The 16,070-nt window shown below is 41.1% G+C and overlaps 1 protein-coding gene across 21 annotated transcripts in view; it reads right to left on the bottom strand.

Moving 5' to 3' along the window:
* Positions 1-509: 509 nt before the first annotated feature.
* The window catches only part of ADCY7 (adenylate cyclase 7), a 67,737-nt gene continuing 52,176 nt past the window's right edge, over positions 510-16,070 (bottom strand). For all 21 annotated transcript variants that reach the window (XM_065028612.1, XM_065028621.1, XM_065028601.1 and 18 more), the window contains 16 exons: positions 15,403-15,446; positions 14,545-14,625; positions 13,659-13,731; positions 12,567-12,664; positions 11,761-11,845; positions 10,431-10,568; positions 9,234-9,296; positions 8,616-8,654; positions 7,355-7,518; positions 6,639-6,720; positions 5,945-6,100; positions 5,137-5,283; positions 4,619-4,726; positions 3,715-3,829; positions 2,999-3,123; positions 510-2,883 (listed from right to left, as the gene is read on the bottom strand). In XM_065028612.1, the coding sequence (XP_064884684.1) occupies positions 2,737-2,883; positions 2,999-3,123; positions 3,715-3,829; positions 4,619-4,726; positions 5,137-5,283; positions 5,945-6,100; positions 6,639-6,720; positions 7,355-7,518; positions 8,616-8,654; positions 9,234-9,296; positions 10,431-10,568; positions 11,761-11,845; positions 12,567-12,664; positions 13,659-13,731; positions 14,545-14,625; positions 15,403-15,446 (1,665 nt within the window). In that variant the 3' untranslated portion in view covers positions 510-2,736. The remainder of the gene's footprint in view (positions 2,884-2,998; positions 3,124-3,714; positions 3,830-4,618; positions 4,727-5,136; positions 5,284-5,944; positions 6,101-6,638; positions 6,721-7,354; positions 7,519-8,615; positions 8,655-9,233; positions 9,297-10,430; positions 10,569-11,760; positions 11,846-12,566; positions 12,665-13,658; positions 13,732-14,544; positions 14,626-15,402; positions 15,447-16,070) is intronic.

The raw sequence follows: 16,070 nt of genomic DNA, 5'->3' as shown, positions 1-16,070 counted from the left end.
TTTTAAACTTTCACAGCTCTTAGAATTAAGTCCAGAAAGGTTAAACTGTCAGCCTCCATTTTTTTCCAGTGGTTCCGGATTAGTTCTCAATGAAGTCAGGTAAAATATTACTCCAGGGAAGGATTTTTTCCATTAATATTTAAGCCATTTTCATGCTACAAGAGAAGATGCACAACAACTCTGCCACCCAAACCATTCCTGGCTCGCTCTAGAGCGTCTCACTTCCCACCATTTACCTTCACAGGGTGCAGCAGGTGGCCACAGAACACTGAGTGTTGAAATCATTCTTTAGCTGTTGAACTCTAGTGTGTCTCTCTGTGTCAAACCAAAGAGCTCAGCGCTGGGGACCAACACACACGATCTGGAGCTCCACCAACCTTCCCATCTCCAACCAGCCCTGTGATAAGAGTTTACAAGGAAAACCAACCTTGTTGACGCTACAGGGGTATCAGGAATGCGCCTCCTCTTCCTGGGAATCTTCATGACAACAACTGCAAAGCCAAACAAGCTTCAGGAAGTTTTTTATTTGATGGTAAAAACAAGAGTTTGTTCTTTAAAACAGATTGCTAATTCAAGACATGGTTAGCTCTTCAAATTAGATACAGTGCCATTTTCTCAGTTTACGAAAACAATAATGCTGTAAGGAAGGCTTTTCTAACAAAGTTACTTTAAATTTCACAGTTCACTCTCGAAAGGATTGCTGAGAGCAATCGTTTCAATACAGTTGCTTCTTAAACTGAACCTTTTCTGTGGTTTAACATAGCTTTTGTATTATACCGTTCCAGTTCTGAGGAGCAATCAGGAAGCATCCTCAGGTGCCACCCCTTGTTCATCACCCAGCGGAACCGCCACAAACCGCGGCTGCGGCCCCGAGAGCTGCGGTTGGACACGAGGGCACGTCAAAGAGACGCCCGAGCCAGTTCCCAGCCTGACGGGCCGCATCATGTAAACAAAAGCGATTCAAAGTGCTGTTCCAGACAGCGGTTTCGTTCACAGCTCACTCACGTCAACGTTCGACTAGTTCTGTGAACAGAAACAGCTCAGAGCCGGCTCTGGCTCCAGGCTCCTTCCGGCTGAGTCGCTTCAGCTAACGTACATCAAAGGCCACTAAAAGGAGCACGGTCCTTATAAAACAATAAATAAATACCTCTAAACAAATGCTTGCTGAGCATCTGTTTACTACAAATATACAACATACGAGAGTAGCAAAAGCTTTTTGAAAGTCTATTCTACAACACTGACCTTACACTGATAAGTAGGAAACCCTTCTGCAGCAGAGTCCACGCGCAGCCGCCAGCCCCACTGGGAGGTTCCCAACGCCCACACGCACAGGTTTGACCTACCGGGCTGACAAAGGCCACAAGCACAGTTTTAATGCACAGCTGGACAATATTGAGGTTTGTTCCTGTCTTGGAACATAGTCACTTCAGCTGCTAGAGAAATTACACAGTAATTAGAAAGCGGCAGTGATGCGCAGGACTGCTTGGGAAACACTGCGCCGTGTGGTTTAGGACTAAACCCGGGGGTATCTGTAAACGCTGCTTTGTTTGTAAGGGCTTAACGAAACACGTTGGACTCTTCAGTCACTGCTGTTCAGCCACACGACACGTGTGTCGGGGGATCCATCCTTGGTTAATACTCATAACCGGGCACAAGACGTTACCCTTACAAAACACGGTCATCCTCACCAACAGAAAACAGACTAAGGGACTGAAGTGAGTAGAAAAACGCTAATTTACAAATTAGCGGAAGCCATTAACAGCTTCAAAACTTTACGAACTAAACTAACTTAGAGCAAGTCGATTTCCGTGATCATCTCACTAATGCTCTACACATATGTTCAATACTGAGGCGCTGCTGAAACCAGTCCGTTAAGAAGATGTTTCTCCATCCATCCTTTGTGGAACCTTCTCCAAGCCAGTTTGCTCCATAAGCCGCGTTGCCTCTAAAAGGTATAATACATAACCCAGCGCGGGGCTGGGCACAGCGAAAAACGGAAGCAAACCAAACCCCACCTCAGGCGCGGTTCTGTTCACACAGCACTGCCCACTGTCTCTAACACCACCTGATTAGTTCTCCAGTTTCCAAACAATTTTCGTTGTTGTTTTTGCTCCCTAAGGGCCCTCAGAACGCCGGCACCCGCAGAGTTCCTGAGCAGCGCACAGGACAAACCGCAGCTGCTCAGGGCTCCTCAGGACCGGTCTTCTTTATATTTAAAGCCGGGCTTATAAAAACAAAGAGCACTTTATAAAACACGCACACAGGTACTAATGCCAAAGGCACAAAAATACGGAGAACACCTCATACAATGTAAACACCCAACTAGAGGAAAGTTAAGACAATAAAACAGTGATCCGATACTGTGCAATTGTTTCCAGAGGAGCTCAGCGGAGCCGTGGAACATTGAACGGGTATGGAGCTCAGCGTGGAGGGCGCTCCTGCAGCTGAGGCTCCCACAGTGCAGCTACGGGAAGGAACTAATGGAAAATGCTTCGTGGCAGTTCCAGGTAAATCCACCAATTATTTCAGGAAAAGGTAGGTTTTTTCCCGAGGGGTGATTACATGTCTTCTGGAAACTTCTTTCCAGACAAAAGTCATTCTCTTATCTTGAGATGCAGAATAGGAATAGTATATATTTGGTTTTCGAATACTGTCCTTCACATAAGGAGGGAAATTCTAAGTCTTCACAGAAGGGAGGCAGTTCTACTGTCTATTCTGATCAAGCTCGTCGCAGCCTCAGTTGAGGCCCATGCCTTGGGATTTGGCCGTCTCGGTGCACACAAAGTACGTCCTCAGCTCTCCCTTGCCTTTGACATTGATGAGTCCCCTGCATTCACACGAGTATCCCAGCTCCTGGAGTATATTACTCGTTTCTTCCGTGACCTTTGTGCGAAAAGAATTAGAAAAACTCTTATGAAATTCTCCTGATTATTCACATTTTTAAAAAATCCATAGCCAACTAGAAATGATTTCCGAGACACCGGCCGGCTGGATTTACCTGGATTTTCCCAAGCTCCCCCGTACTCTCCATGCGGCTGGCGACATTCACGGTGTTGCCCCAAATATCGTACTGAGGTTTCCGGGCACCGATCACACCGGCGATCACAGGGCCGTGATTTATCCCTTGGGATAAACCAAAGCAGGTGTCATTACCAAAGTAGAAAGTTACGTGATAGCTTCAGTATTAGCCATAAATCATGGGCTTTAGGAAAACAAAACTAAACTACTTAACCCTGCAACACTTTTCCAGTCCTCAGTATTGCCTCTGTGCCATAAATACCAGTACTGAGGAAATTGTGAAATGGGAAGGCCCAGAATGAGCTGGGGCAAAGCTCATGCTGAAGCAAAAATCTTTGAACGTATGGAAATAAACATTTGTATAGTGGCTTTAGTCAACAGCTGAGAACAGGGTACTTCACTCCTCGTCCATACCCATTATCTTGTCCAAACTCAGCCAGCTGCAGTGTCCGTATTGCTCCCTCCAGTGATTAAAAAAGCCCACGTGTGCAAGCCTGGCTTATTGAAGAAGCCTGGCCTATTGAAGAACCTAGACTAGACAACACGCCCCCTGCAACTCAGCATTTCATAACAGTCCAAATCCTGTGCTGGATGTTAAGAGGGGCTCCCCGGCGCTCAGCATTCCCCAAGTCATCCCACCTCGTTCGTGATTTTCACGGAGCTGCAGCGTTCACGTTCTCCACAAACGGGACTCACCAACGCGCAAGCGGAAGTTGTTGAAGGAATGTCGGTTGATGCCGTCCAGCTTGCTCATCAAGGCGATGCCGTACTCCACCATGATCCCGATGTGAGCGTGCTGTCTCTCCTTGTCCTGCGCGATTCGTGACACGGGTTATCCGTCAGATCACAACACAGGCGACTGTCCCAAACCACTGCTATTGTACTATGAGTGAATTCAGCACCTGTTTCTAAGGATGAGACCACTCATCCTTGCAACGGTGCAGAATCGCACAGTTCAACAAACATTCAAACTGGTTTAAAAAAACAACACCTTAAATTCAATGGGAATGGCTGGGAGGTGGTAAGTGTGATATAACCAAATTTTATCATGAATTTATGTCTGTCCTTCAGGATTCCAGATTTAATTTTTCATTTTGTATGTACTACACACGTGCACCCCGACGTCACACACGAACCTGCTCCAGTGAATGTGAATCTGAGTACAAAAGTCGGTTTTAATCGTCCTGGGTGACAAACAGGTTCAGACTCAGATCTAACGTGGCACCTGAAGATTCTCTCTCCTGTGCCAGCTCTCAGGAGCACAAAGAGCTCCCTGCCCGGTTCTGAACCTGCCTGCGCTTTGGAGGCCACTCTTTGAGTTCCCTGTTATTAGGGCTATTCCACTATGCATCCAGAAATGTTAATTATCTTAATCAAAGATTAAAGATGTAAAAAGTATGCTGGGTTTACAGACTTAATAACCGCTTGGAAAAAATGGAACTAGGAGATAAATCCAACAGGAGACAACACACTTTCGTCATCTTTTCCCACCTTTCAGAAAGCCACTCTTGGTGATTTACTCCCTTTTTTGTATCGCGTCCCGTTCTGTTACTCTGAAGCACACAGCGAATCCCAAAGGCGGATTTCAGAGCCAGCATACCTGGTTGTTCTCCTGGCCCGGCGTGACGCTCAGACCCGCTGCTGCCATGTAAGTGCTCCCAATGGTTTTTATTTTTTCCACGCCGCTGAATTTCGGTTTTAGCAAGAGCTGGTTGAGGGGAAGGAAAAGAGACACTTGAGACTTTAATACTGTATTTCGGTGTTTAACCAGAAACCTCACTCTGTCTACAATAAGCCTTAAACATCTTCAGGAATACTACCAGCCACATGAAGGTTAGATAAGAAAGTACCGAGTTTTGCCTTCGCTGCTCAGAGGAGGAATAAAGCGCTGAAGTACTGAAATTTGGGATATTCAAACCATACTACTAATGCATTAGATGATGTAACTGAAAAAGCCCATCAGATGGGAATGTATCTTTCAAGACTGAGAGGCTGAACTCAGGATATCAGTTCAATATAACAGCCTTTCCCCCCCCCCCAAATGCTCACAGATGTAGTGAACGTTTTATTTTGCAGTAAATCTGTAATCCAGCCTGTTTTTATCAGAAGCTTAAGTACCTCATCAAAATCAGCGATGATTTCATTTAACAGCCGCAAGCATTCCAGGCCTTCTTTATTGACATCGCATTCGGTGTAAAACACCTTAAAATCCGGTACGGACGCAAACATGACACAGACGCAGTCGTACGATTGATGGTACCAGTCCTGCAGGGAAAATGCATCCACACCTTGTCAGCAGGTACACAGGTACACAACCGACGATTGCTCTGGTAACCACTTACCAAATCACAGTTTTCTACCAAGTCAACTACGGTGCTTTATGGTGGGTATATTTTATTTTATTAGAAACATTAACAAAGTTGATTTGCCTAAGGAAAAGCTGAGATATCTGTGTGTCTGAAAGATCCCCACCTATTCTGGACGTGCCCATCCCACGTGAACTCAGCAATACTTATTCTGCTGACACACTGGCTGAATAAGATGGGCGTCTTTAAAAAGAAACATCATTATGGATGAACTTCTCACTGGGGTTGTTCCCAAGGAGATACTATCTGTTCCTCAACCAACTTCCTTCCAAAGAAGGCCCCTCTTCACTGGTAAAACGTGGCCTTGGGAGAGCAGTAAATCCTTTCTAAGCATTTGCCAAACTCAAACTGTGTCCTGAAGCTGAACTACCGATTCTGAGAACAGATTTCAGGGACTGACACTAAGTCTGCGTTGTTTTAAGGCCATCTGGGTAGCAGATTCTTGGGTTTACAAAGGTCTGGGGACACAAACAGGCGGCAGCGAGTGCAGAACCTTATTGTCTGTGTGCTCGTTCGCCTGACGCTCTGTGTCACCAGCTCCAGCTGGCTACAAAACAAACCTCGTTTCGTTTGTCACCAATGAAATAGGCAGCCACGTGTGCTGGAAGGACGTTTTCCAGCAGAAGCCTGTTAACATTCTCCATCGTCTCAAACTGTTCGTGTTCTTTTTTGAACTTATTCTTCCACAGACAATCCAGTCGACAGTAATAGTCGATCTGCAAAGGGACCAAATATGATAAATTAAATCATCTAATATCTCGCTAGTCAATTTATTCAAAAAGTGTAGTAGCAATAAAGTTTCTTCAAGGCCTTTTGAGCCTCTATAGTTACAAAAATGTGCTTTGAGAATGCAAGTCAGAAAAACATGAAGCTGCCAGTATGAATTAATGCCATTGGAATACCATCAGGTGTATTTACTAAAATGACATTTTCATAGTATGGCAATTATTTTTATCTTGAATTACTGCCTTGCTTTAGGATGAATATTGACATGTAAATACAGAGAGATCCAATTTGAAAGCTCTGACTTCTGTAATTCAAACACTATTGAAAAATATTAAGATGTTCCCACCCTTTCATAGTAAAAATTTTCGCATTATCTATAACTACATACATTATCTACAACTACGTACAACACTATTTAAATATATATACAAACTAATTTAGTGCGCAATTTCAATGAATAATACTTTTGCATTTTATTTAAATTAACTTGCTGCAAGTAAAAGAGCCTCTTGCTTTTGACATACATACCTGTTTTGCGAGTAAAATTAGGGTTATGTAAAACAGAACCAGATACAAATTAGTCATTATCCTTGGCTCTTTGATGAAAAGCCTGAAAACAAGAAAGCAATACAACAAGTCATGTGTATGTGTTAAGAAAATCCAGCTGTTTAAGGGCTGGGGGATGGGGACGGCAGAGGACAGGCTCTGTAAAATACATTTACCCACAGCTTCAGCTATCAGACTATGTAAGAATCTGAGAAACAGGCTAAAAACAAACAGTAAAACTCTTCCACCTATGATTTCTCTGAAGTATTTTTATCGTTTCTTCAGTTAGATCAATTAGATCAGGCAAATCCCTGCTCTTACTGCAAATAGGTGTAGTGAGATAGGAGTTTTCTATCTTATTGACTAGCAAGGGCTCGCAAGCACAGCATGAGCAGCAGACTCTTAGCAAAGCTTTTCTTCATAATTTAACAGATCAGCCTTATAATAAGAGTAATATTCTACCCCCAAGCTAAGCTTCCAGAGATCTCAGAAGCCATACTACAGAATTTTTCATAACACACTTTCTTTAAACGAGGAAAAGAGAATATGATCCCGTATGATTTCCAAGTCATTAACTTTACAGAAAGGTTTGCAACGTCCAACACGTATTATTTTGATATTTCGGTATTCCAGTACAAAAATCTAACACCTCCTTTAACGAAACGCTGTTGTCAATGATAAGAAACTTCGCACCGCACCTGGTGCTGTTGCCGTAGAAGCTGAGGTTCCTGTGCGGAAGGGTGTTAAAAATGACGAGGTACACGGTCACAGCAATGGACAGGAGGAGAACTTTGAGTTCGAAGCTCATTTGAAGAAATACCGAGCAAGCGATGAAGCCCAATATGCAGCAGTAAGCATAATACTGTAAAAGAAGAACGTAAAGAACAGTTGCGTTATTCAGGTTTTATCCACAAAAGACTTCCAAGCTATAGCAAATGCTCTAAGTTCACAATCCTTGTTATTTAAGTAGAAGAAATTACAATTACTTGATAAATACACCTAAAGCCTTATTTTTAATTGCACTAAAAGGCTGAACTTAGTACATTTTAGTTCACTTTTTTCATTTGCTGAAGACAAACAAAAATATTTAAACAAAAAGCACCACACCAACCTAAATAGTGTCAGATAAAAACTGAAGAGCGTTGAGAATTTCTCTTCTGAAGTCTCTTAACTTGAGCAACACTGTAAGTTCCAAGACTAATAGTCCAGCTCTGAACCAGAACTCCAGCATTCTGCTCCTATTTCTGCCGGTGCTCCCCTTTGTAAGCAGAAGCAGATCCCACATTCCCCTGTCCCCAACCTGTGACACGTGAAGACTGTGCCCTGGTGTCCAACCTCAGGCACAGCTCCTTTGTACGAACTTTGATGCTAATAAACCTGATCAATCTGGGGCCGTTAGCCACCGGAATCACCAAAAAATGCCCAGTTGAGGGGAGGTGCCCAAGGTCAGCACACGGCCAGGAGATGCTGAACCAGCAGACTTTACAACCAACACCAACACGACCTCAGCTTCTACCCCTCAAGAGTTTATTTCTCTTTACGTACAAAGCCAAGTTTATCATGCATAACAGCACAGGCCTACTAGAGATCTGGGAGGTTCTTAGGAAACGGGGAAGATTTCTGCTGAAGTGAATTAAAGTAAAACAACTTATGGGCAGCTCAGGATCAGAGCCTGCCTAGTGATGCGTTTTCCCAATTTTGACATCCTAAAGGCATCGAGTAACTTCCAAAAGATAACGGGCACCCACAGGTACAACCCTGAAGCCAAACCTCTGAAACAGAAACCACTGACATTGCTCTGTTGGCCATTTAAGCCCTTTCGGTCTATCATGAAGAACTTTTCTGCTCCCAGATATCTAAAAAACTGTGGTTTATACAGCAACAGAACCTGCCAATTGTTAGTAATATACACAATATCCAGAGATCCGCATTTTAAAGTAACACATATTCACTACTTACAGTTTCCTCAACGCAGGACTGTGTTGTGTTTCCGAACGGCTGATTTACGGACATGCAAGAACAGAAAGTTACCCAATAAGTCCAATGTGCGTTATGTAAGCGTAACTCAGCATCTTTCATAAGGACCTGAATGAAAAGGTCCTCACACAACCTGCTCAAAAACATCATCTAAAGGGGCAGCCAGGTGACAAAGGAGCATCCCAAATGTTGGGTGGTCTCAAACTAGAATGCTCCTTTGGAATTAAAGGGAGAAAATGAAACGCTCAGAAATAATCCTTTTGTGTGGTTATAAGTGCTGGATCTATCCTTACAGAAATGCTGCAGAACGCCTTGAAAAGGTGCGGAGTAATCGAAATAAGCCAAGAATTCAGCTTTATCCACGGGTACTCCAGACTTTTGGAAATCTCTACAAATGCACAGTAGAGCCACAGTTAATGATAGAAACTATCCCTAGAACTGCCTTGTGGTAGGATTAAATCTTTATGTTCAATGATTTAAAAATTCTACCTTCATAAAAAGATGAAAAGATATCAAAGCACTCCCATTCATCTATATTATACACACCCTCCAAGACTCATTTCATTTTAACCTTAGGAACTAAGACAGCACTCTACTCACAGAACTGGCAGCACACAGGTCGTTTGATCCAGTAAAGTTTGCAGGTTTGTTCTTTTCAGTAGCCTGATTGATTAGGAAGAAAATAAAATTAATTAAAAAAACCCTCCACAACAAACAAACGACCATAGAAACTCGTTAACAGGTTGTAACTAAGTTTAACGTTTTTTCTCCATATATCATAACCTGAAGTCCTGATTTGGTTGCCCTTTGAGTGCTATTGCAATATCAATGCTGAAATATAATGATATCACATATAATTTTATTAAACATATACATACACACACGGGGCGAAACGGTTAAAATTGCCAAGTATTTCCTTATGTTTTATTTCAGGGTGAATTTTGCCATTCTGGCTGTGCTAACTGGCACAGACACGTTGTTCTGTCTCAGCCCCAGTGTGACAGCGGCTGCTCCTGTTTCTTGGGGGCTGGCTGGTGGTGCTCACACAACACCACAGAGTCAATTCAAGGACCTAGGCCAGCAGGAAAACAACCCTACAAAAGAAAATTAAGCATTTTCTGCAGTAGATCCACCAGAAGAAACTCCCCGTGGAACGGGAAGAATGGCACCTATGGGACCAGAAGGATATCACTTTTAGTAAAGACAGGTTTAACGTGGCATGCCACATCAAAACCCACAGCAGAGCGCTCCTGGTTACTCCAAAGGGTTGATTTCCAAATGTGTGTACGCCAGGTGCAATACAATACTCCAACTACAGTTAAAAGACAAACTCCATTTGCATCTTAGCCTAGCAGTAGCTACCCAAAATGTGTTTGGTTTTATAAGAGCCAAGTGACGTTCTTCCCTCCTCCATCTGTGTGATTCACTAGCGCAAATAAACTGCTTAAAACTTCTACCCACCAGACACTTAAACCCGCATTAAAAAACAGAAAACAACCTTAGTGATGATAGTTATGATCAATAGTAATTATAAATGTCATTTTGAGTTCTATTTTACGTCACCTTTTTTTGCTTTCAAGACTCACACATGAATTTTTAATGCTGCAAACTGGGAATTTGTACTTTTAGTGCTTTTATTAATACGCGGCATCGTGCACTATCCTGGTGTAAATCAATCCTTGTGTCGCGAATTAAGAAAAGCAGCAAAAAGCAAGGTGCTTGAAAAGAGTTCAGGGAGTTACTTAAACTGTGGGTGTTACAGTAAGTCCAAAGAATAAAGACAATGCGATTACTTACCAAATTAAAGATGGCTATAATGAGCAAGGCACCTATAGTGATGACTGCCAGAGGGAGCCGCAGCAAAGGCATCGTCTCCACCTTTTCGGAGACAGCACAAAGACGGCGCAGGAACGGCCACCGCTCCGAGCCGCACTTCTGGAAACAAAATCACTTGGTTTCAGTAACATTTTGATACACGGAAGAAATATTTTTAAAGATAAAATAAGTTTTCCCTGCAGGAGAGTGTGAAGAGTCCTCGCTGGAATCCTAATTTCAAACTCTGAATCTAGTCATTCGGATTAAACACCTGATGCCTTCATTTGAAATAAGGGCTGGGTGCTAAAATCCTCTTCTTTAAAAATACAAAATCATTATCTGATTCAAAGCCCTAGAGAATTATTACTATAAATATAGTGCCAACCTATGTTGTATTTTTAAGAGAGCTATAATTTTATATTTGGAACTACATTTTCAGACGACTAAATAGAAACCAAACAAAGCCAGTTCCATTTCTTGCCATCCTAATATGCTCTGTTCATTGTTACAGAGAAAAACTGTTGACAATTTCAATCCTTACACAAGGATGCTACACCAAAACACTCCCCGTGTAAAACTCAAGTTTGATGCAATTGCAGTCTTGCAATTTTCTCCGTGTGTTTTTACGTATGTAGAAACCACACATGCATACATATACACACACCTCTCTACACAGATATATACATATAAAAATCCATCCAATCATATATATATATTTATATATAAAAACTCCATATATGCCATCTAAACGTACTTTTAAATCAACCACAAAGCTTTATCCCACGTACAGAGTGCAATTTTTAAACAGTAATTGCATACATTTAATAATGCAAAGAAAAAGGAACTACAAACGTAAAGCGTCCCAATTGATGTAATGGTGAATTTGGAACAGTTATGAAATTGCTGCCAATAAATTATTCATATGCTTCTAATTTTCATGTGGCTTATGAAAACTCATATTGCATTCAAGCTTATTTTGATATTTTTTCTAGTAAGGATGTAAAATCAAAATCACTATTAAGGACAAACATAATAATAAAAATAAATTCAAAACCCCAACCCCACTCAGCAAGTGTTAATAACTTCCTCCTCCCATCTATTAGGGCACCCAAATAATTCTGAATTACAGAGAGAATTTTCAGACATGAAAGTCAGCTTCAGGCAATTCAATCTTCCGGGAATCTGAGGTTCAAGGCTCCTCTAACTCCTATTGAAATTAAGGGCTTAATTCACCATCCCGAAAGTCAGACCAAGTTGCCAAATGACTTCCATCCGCTTTTGAAAAGAACGAATCTCTTAAAGATAAACTCACCATGCACTTCTCAGCAAAGCACACAAACAAAATAAGTGCAACGATAACTGCCACGATGCCAAAGGAAATTCCTAGTTTTGCAGTTCTGAACAGAAAAGATTCAACAAGTGTTAAATGAAAAAAAGATATATTTCAAACTGCAATTCAGCGTAATGTTTGCAAACAGTGTTTCTCTAAAGTTAAATACAATTTGTATTCCACTATCACTGGATACCCACAGCAGAGCCCAGGTTATCGTTGGTCTGTTGCACAACTACTAATTTAAGATATTCTACTCGTTGTCAGCCTGAACTACCTTGTGCACAAACCACGTGGAAAAGGCACCGACACAGCCATGGAAAACAAATATACCATACACGTCAGAATTATCACAAGGCTTCCCTGGAGGTGTGAGAAGCTCCACGTTCCCTCCCCACATCTCTACAGACATTGAGCACATTTTAAACAACTAATCCCATTTTTCCATTGCTCAATGTGCTTACAGCCAACTCTTCTTATAAAATAGTATTTCTCACTTAACTGAGCATCTTCCTGTGTGTACTAAGCAAACGCAATATTAAAGAAATATTTCTATTTTATTTCCATACTGATATCTGGGCTCTTAGACCAACAACATGAATGCATCCTTTATTAAGAGGTAAATTAGTCCTAAGAGGTGTATGTTTCCTAAATGGAAACGCTAAGGAACTCCAAAAGACTTTTAAAAGTTTCATGTGCGTGAGTTTCACTTTAGCTCTTGGTTAATTTTAATTATAAGTTATTTGTTATAAGTTCTTTGTTTAATTATAAGTTATATTGACACTTACTTTGGCATGATAAACATCTGTATCAGAAATATGCAGAGGAACACGAAACTGGCACATGCGAAGTAACTCTTCAGTTTTGGAATAGGAATGGTGCGATACTGAAACACAGATTATAATAAATCTTAAGGAAAATGCCAGGGTTTTTTTAAATTTTATCACATTTGTGTTATGACACATTTGCAAATTTATCCTGTACTATTAAAAATATACATAGAACAAAAGAAAACCATCAAATAAAATTAACCCGAACATCTATCAAGAAAAACAGCTCAGTCCAAAGGACAATTTCAAATTTAGCAGGAAAATTCACTGAGTACGTAAATAAGCACTTCACAGATGCACAGAGTCCAAATCCTTATAAAAATGAGTATACACTGAAGTAAACCTAAAGTGTATTTACACACCAGTAACTACATCCAGCACACCACAGCACAGTAAATTAAATTAGAGTTATTCAAACAGAGAAAGTACACTGTACCTAACAAATAACTGTATTACACTTGCAATGAAACAACCACAAAACCCAGAGTATTTTCATTCCCTGCGCCAGGGGAGGTTGATGTTGGATGTGGGAACAATTTCTTCCCCAAAGGGCTGTGGGGCATTGGAACAGGCTGCCCAGGGCAGTGCTGGAGTCACCAGCCCTGGAGGGCTGGACAGACGGACATGAGGTTCTCAGGACATGGGGCAGTGCCAGGGGTGGGTTATGGTTGGACTCTATGGTCTTGGGGGTCTCTTCCAACCACAACAATTCTATGATTACAGATGAAGATGATTTTTTTTTTTTTTTAAATTCTCATTACTTTTGAGAGAAGTTCTTCATATAGTAAAGCTGCCAAACTCCTGCTAACTCCCTTACAGCAAGAATCTCACCACAGGTTAGAGATAATCTCCTTTACTCTACAGAATTAGCATTACCAAGAAAGAATGACCAACTCAAACAAATCATGATATCTGCTTTACCAAAAACCTCTTTGGACGTGCAGTCATCTCCAGAATCCCATTTCAGAAAGAAAACACTTTCAAAGATATTCTTATGCTGCTCTGAAGTGCAAATCAAAGACCAAAAAGGATTATTTTGCTCTTACCAACCTCTTTTTCAAGACCGGGTTCTGCAAAAATCAGTGAAAATCCACAGAAGTCATCCGATTTGCCACACCATGGGCTGCATTCAGAGAGACACACGTTACAAAATGTTCACAACATGCCAAGGAGGGTGTGTAAAGGCAGCCTTGTAGAAGGGATGCACAGGGCAGGGGCGAGTGCCGCTGATTTACACACACAAGACAGCAGGAAAGTACAACAGCAGAGGTTAGAGGTGGCTCAAAGCCTCCAAAACCTTCCCTAAATAATAGCAGGCCCCTGTTAGGAATAGCTGAGATACAGTGATAACAGCCAGCTGGTTTACATTTGATAGGAATTTAAATATTGCATTTAAAATAATAATAATAAACCACCAACATTGCCTAAGCCTGTCTGCTCTTAAATGCAAATCTAGTGCCAAATGCACCACCTGGTACTGACAGACCATTTACCTTCAGTGAACCTGACACTGAAGCAATTTTCTGATTACCCACAAAAACCTGTTTAGACTTCATAATTAGGTTTTATTCACGGCTGCACCCCATTTCCTGACACTTATGTTAATAAACAGAAGACAAACATTAATTCCTATTTGCTCATTACTTTGGACAGCCATCAGAAACAAAGCAATAATTTTGCTCTTTCATAGCACTACACCACATTGGACAGCTAGATTAACCATTGGCTTCTTGCTATAATAATGCAGTAGTAGTCTCATATTCAAATTAAAACCAAAAAGGAACTAAAGTCAGTAAAAAGAAGACCAAAAAACAGCAAGACAGAAACCCTGCTAACTTTTTATTTTCAAGAAGTAAATTTTATATCCAGACTTAAAATTGAGAACGCAGATTATTCTCAAAGAAAATATGAAGAAAAAAAATGAAGTACTGCATACTTAGTTGAACTGAGGCCCTCGATGGTCGACATCATTTCATCATAGATATCTTCCTCTATCCTTCCCTTCTGAGATGAAGTTCTGAGAAGGAAATGAAGCCATGTCACAAACGCTGGTCACCAGGAAAACGTTAAACAAGAATGCTCCAGGCTGACCAACACGTCCAGCCAGAAGCACTGCACTAACGTTTCTCTGGTCACTCCAACCATGCATTTTTCAAGCCAATATTTTGACAAACTAATGTTTCACGAGTGAAAAACATCTGCTTGGTGACTCAATGGTACAGGTGCCATTACAAGCATTTCTACATATAGCGCCAATTTTTTATTACACTCCAATGGCATACATTAGTACTACTAACCAAAGACATATCTTGTAAAATATAATATATATTTACCCCTAATATTATGTTTAAGTGTATTTATTTTGTGCTATGATATTTACAAACAAATCTAGCATCTTTGAGTAAGAAAACCAAAAGCTGAGGTAGCACAAGCGGTTACAATATATACGTGTTTACAATATAAGAGGTATTTGGATTTGTTTTCCACTGCTCTTGAGGTCTCTTCCCTACTCACCTCCATCCTGCTACAGCCCATAAAACAAAATGCAACCTAATGACTGGGAGGCCAGTGAGATGAAAAGGGTGGGAGCTCTTTCTAGAGCCTGATAAAAATAACAATAACAAATGTGAATTGAGAAGCCTTTTAAAGGCCAAAGATTTGGCTTAACCTTTCTAATGCAGGAACGCTGTACACACAGTGACTCATCAGCCAAAAGAGCGCCTGCTTACAGAACACTGAGCTGCAAGAGGAGCACAGGATCATGTATTTTAAGAAAAGAAAGTACGGGACGAACCTGTCGGAAGTTCTCTGGCGCCCAGTGGAACACAAAGGTATTTCCTAAACCATGTAAGGAATTCAGAATAAGTTGCACAAGTCAGTAAATGGCAAACAACTACTAAAAATAAACTTCAGGAAGCGGCCAAAAATATTTTTATGCACAAATAAAAATAAATAACCATTCTCAAATAGAAAAGCTTATCAAAATCAATCCTTTCCAGCAATGTTTTCTGCTTTAACAAGTGAGCATTTTCTGACCTATAAAAATTTGTTAGAAAACAACTGAACAGATCTCCCTTCTTTTTCTGCACACACTGAAATAACTAACATCAGCACGGGCAAGTAGACTGGAAACCACTGCCACAAACTGGAATGGATGGACACTTAATTAACACTTAGTGAAGCTGGTGGTACAGCCTTGCTGCGCCTCCAGGAGCACACCACAGAGCACGCACACCTCCTCCTTTGAGCTTTTGGGGAGGCCAGGTGGAAAGTAAAATAAGTTCTCTTAAAAATCTTAAGAATTCTTAATCTTAAAAATTCTTTACTGATAAAATCCTGTCGCAGCTGGAGCATGTGCAGGGACTGTTTATTTTCTATGCATTTTAAGTAAATGTTGAGTCCATCCGGAGGCTGAGATAAATTCTCTTTTTTCCAAAACCACACATAGCAAGCAGGACCTCA

Source organism: Columba livia, chromosome 13, assembly GCF_036013475.1.
Source record: "Columba livia isolate bColLiv1 breed racing homer chromosome 13, bColLiv1.pat.W.v2, whole genome shotgun sequence".
NCBI lineage: Eukaryota > Metazoa > Chordata > Aves > Columbiformes > Columbidae > Columba > Columba livia.
Note: the sequence above shows the minus strand (reverse complement) of the source record. Positions and strands in the feature narration are given on the sequence as shown.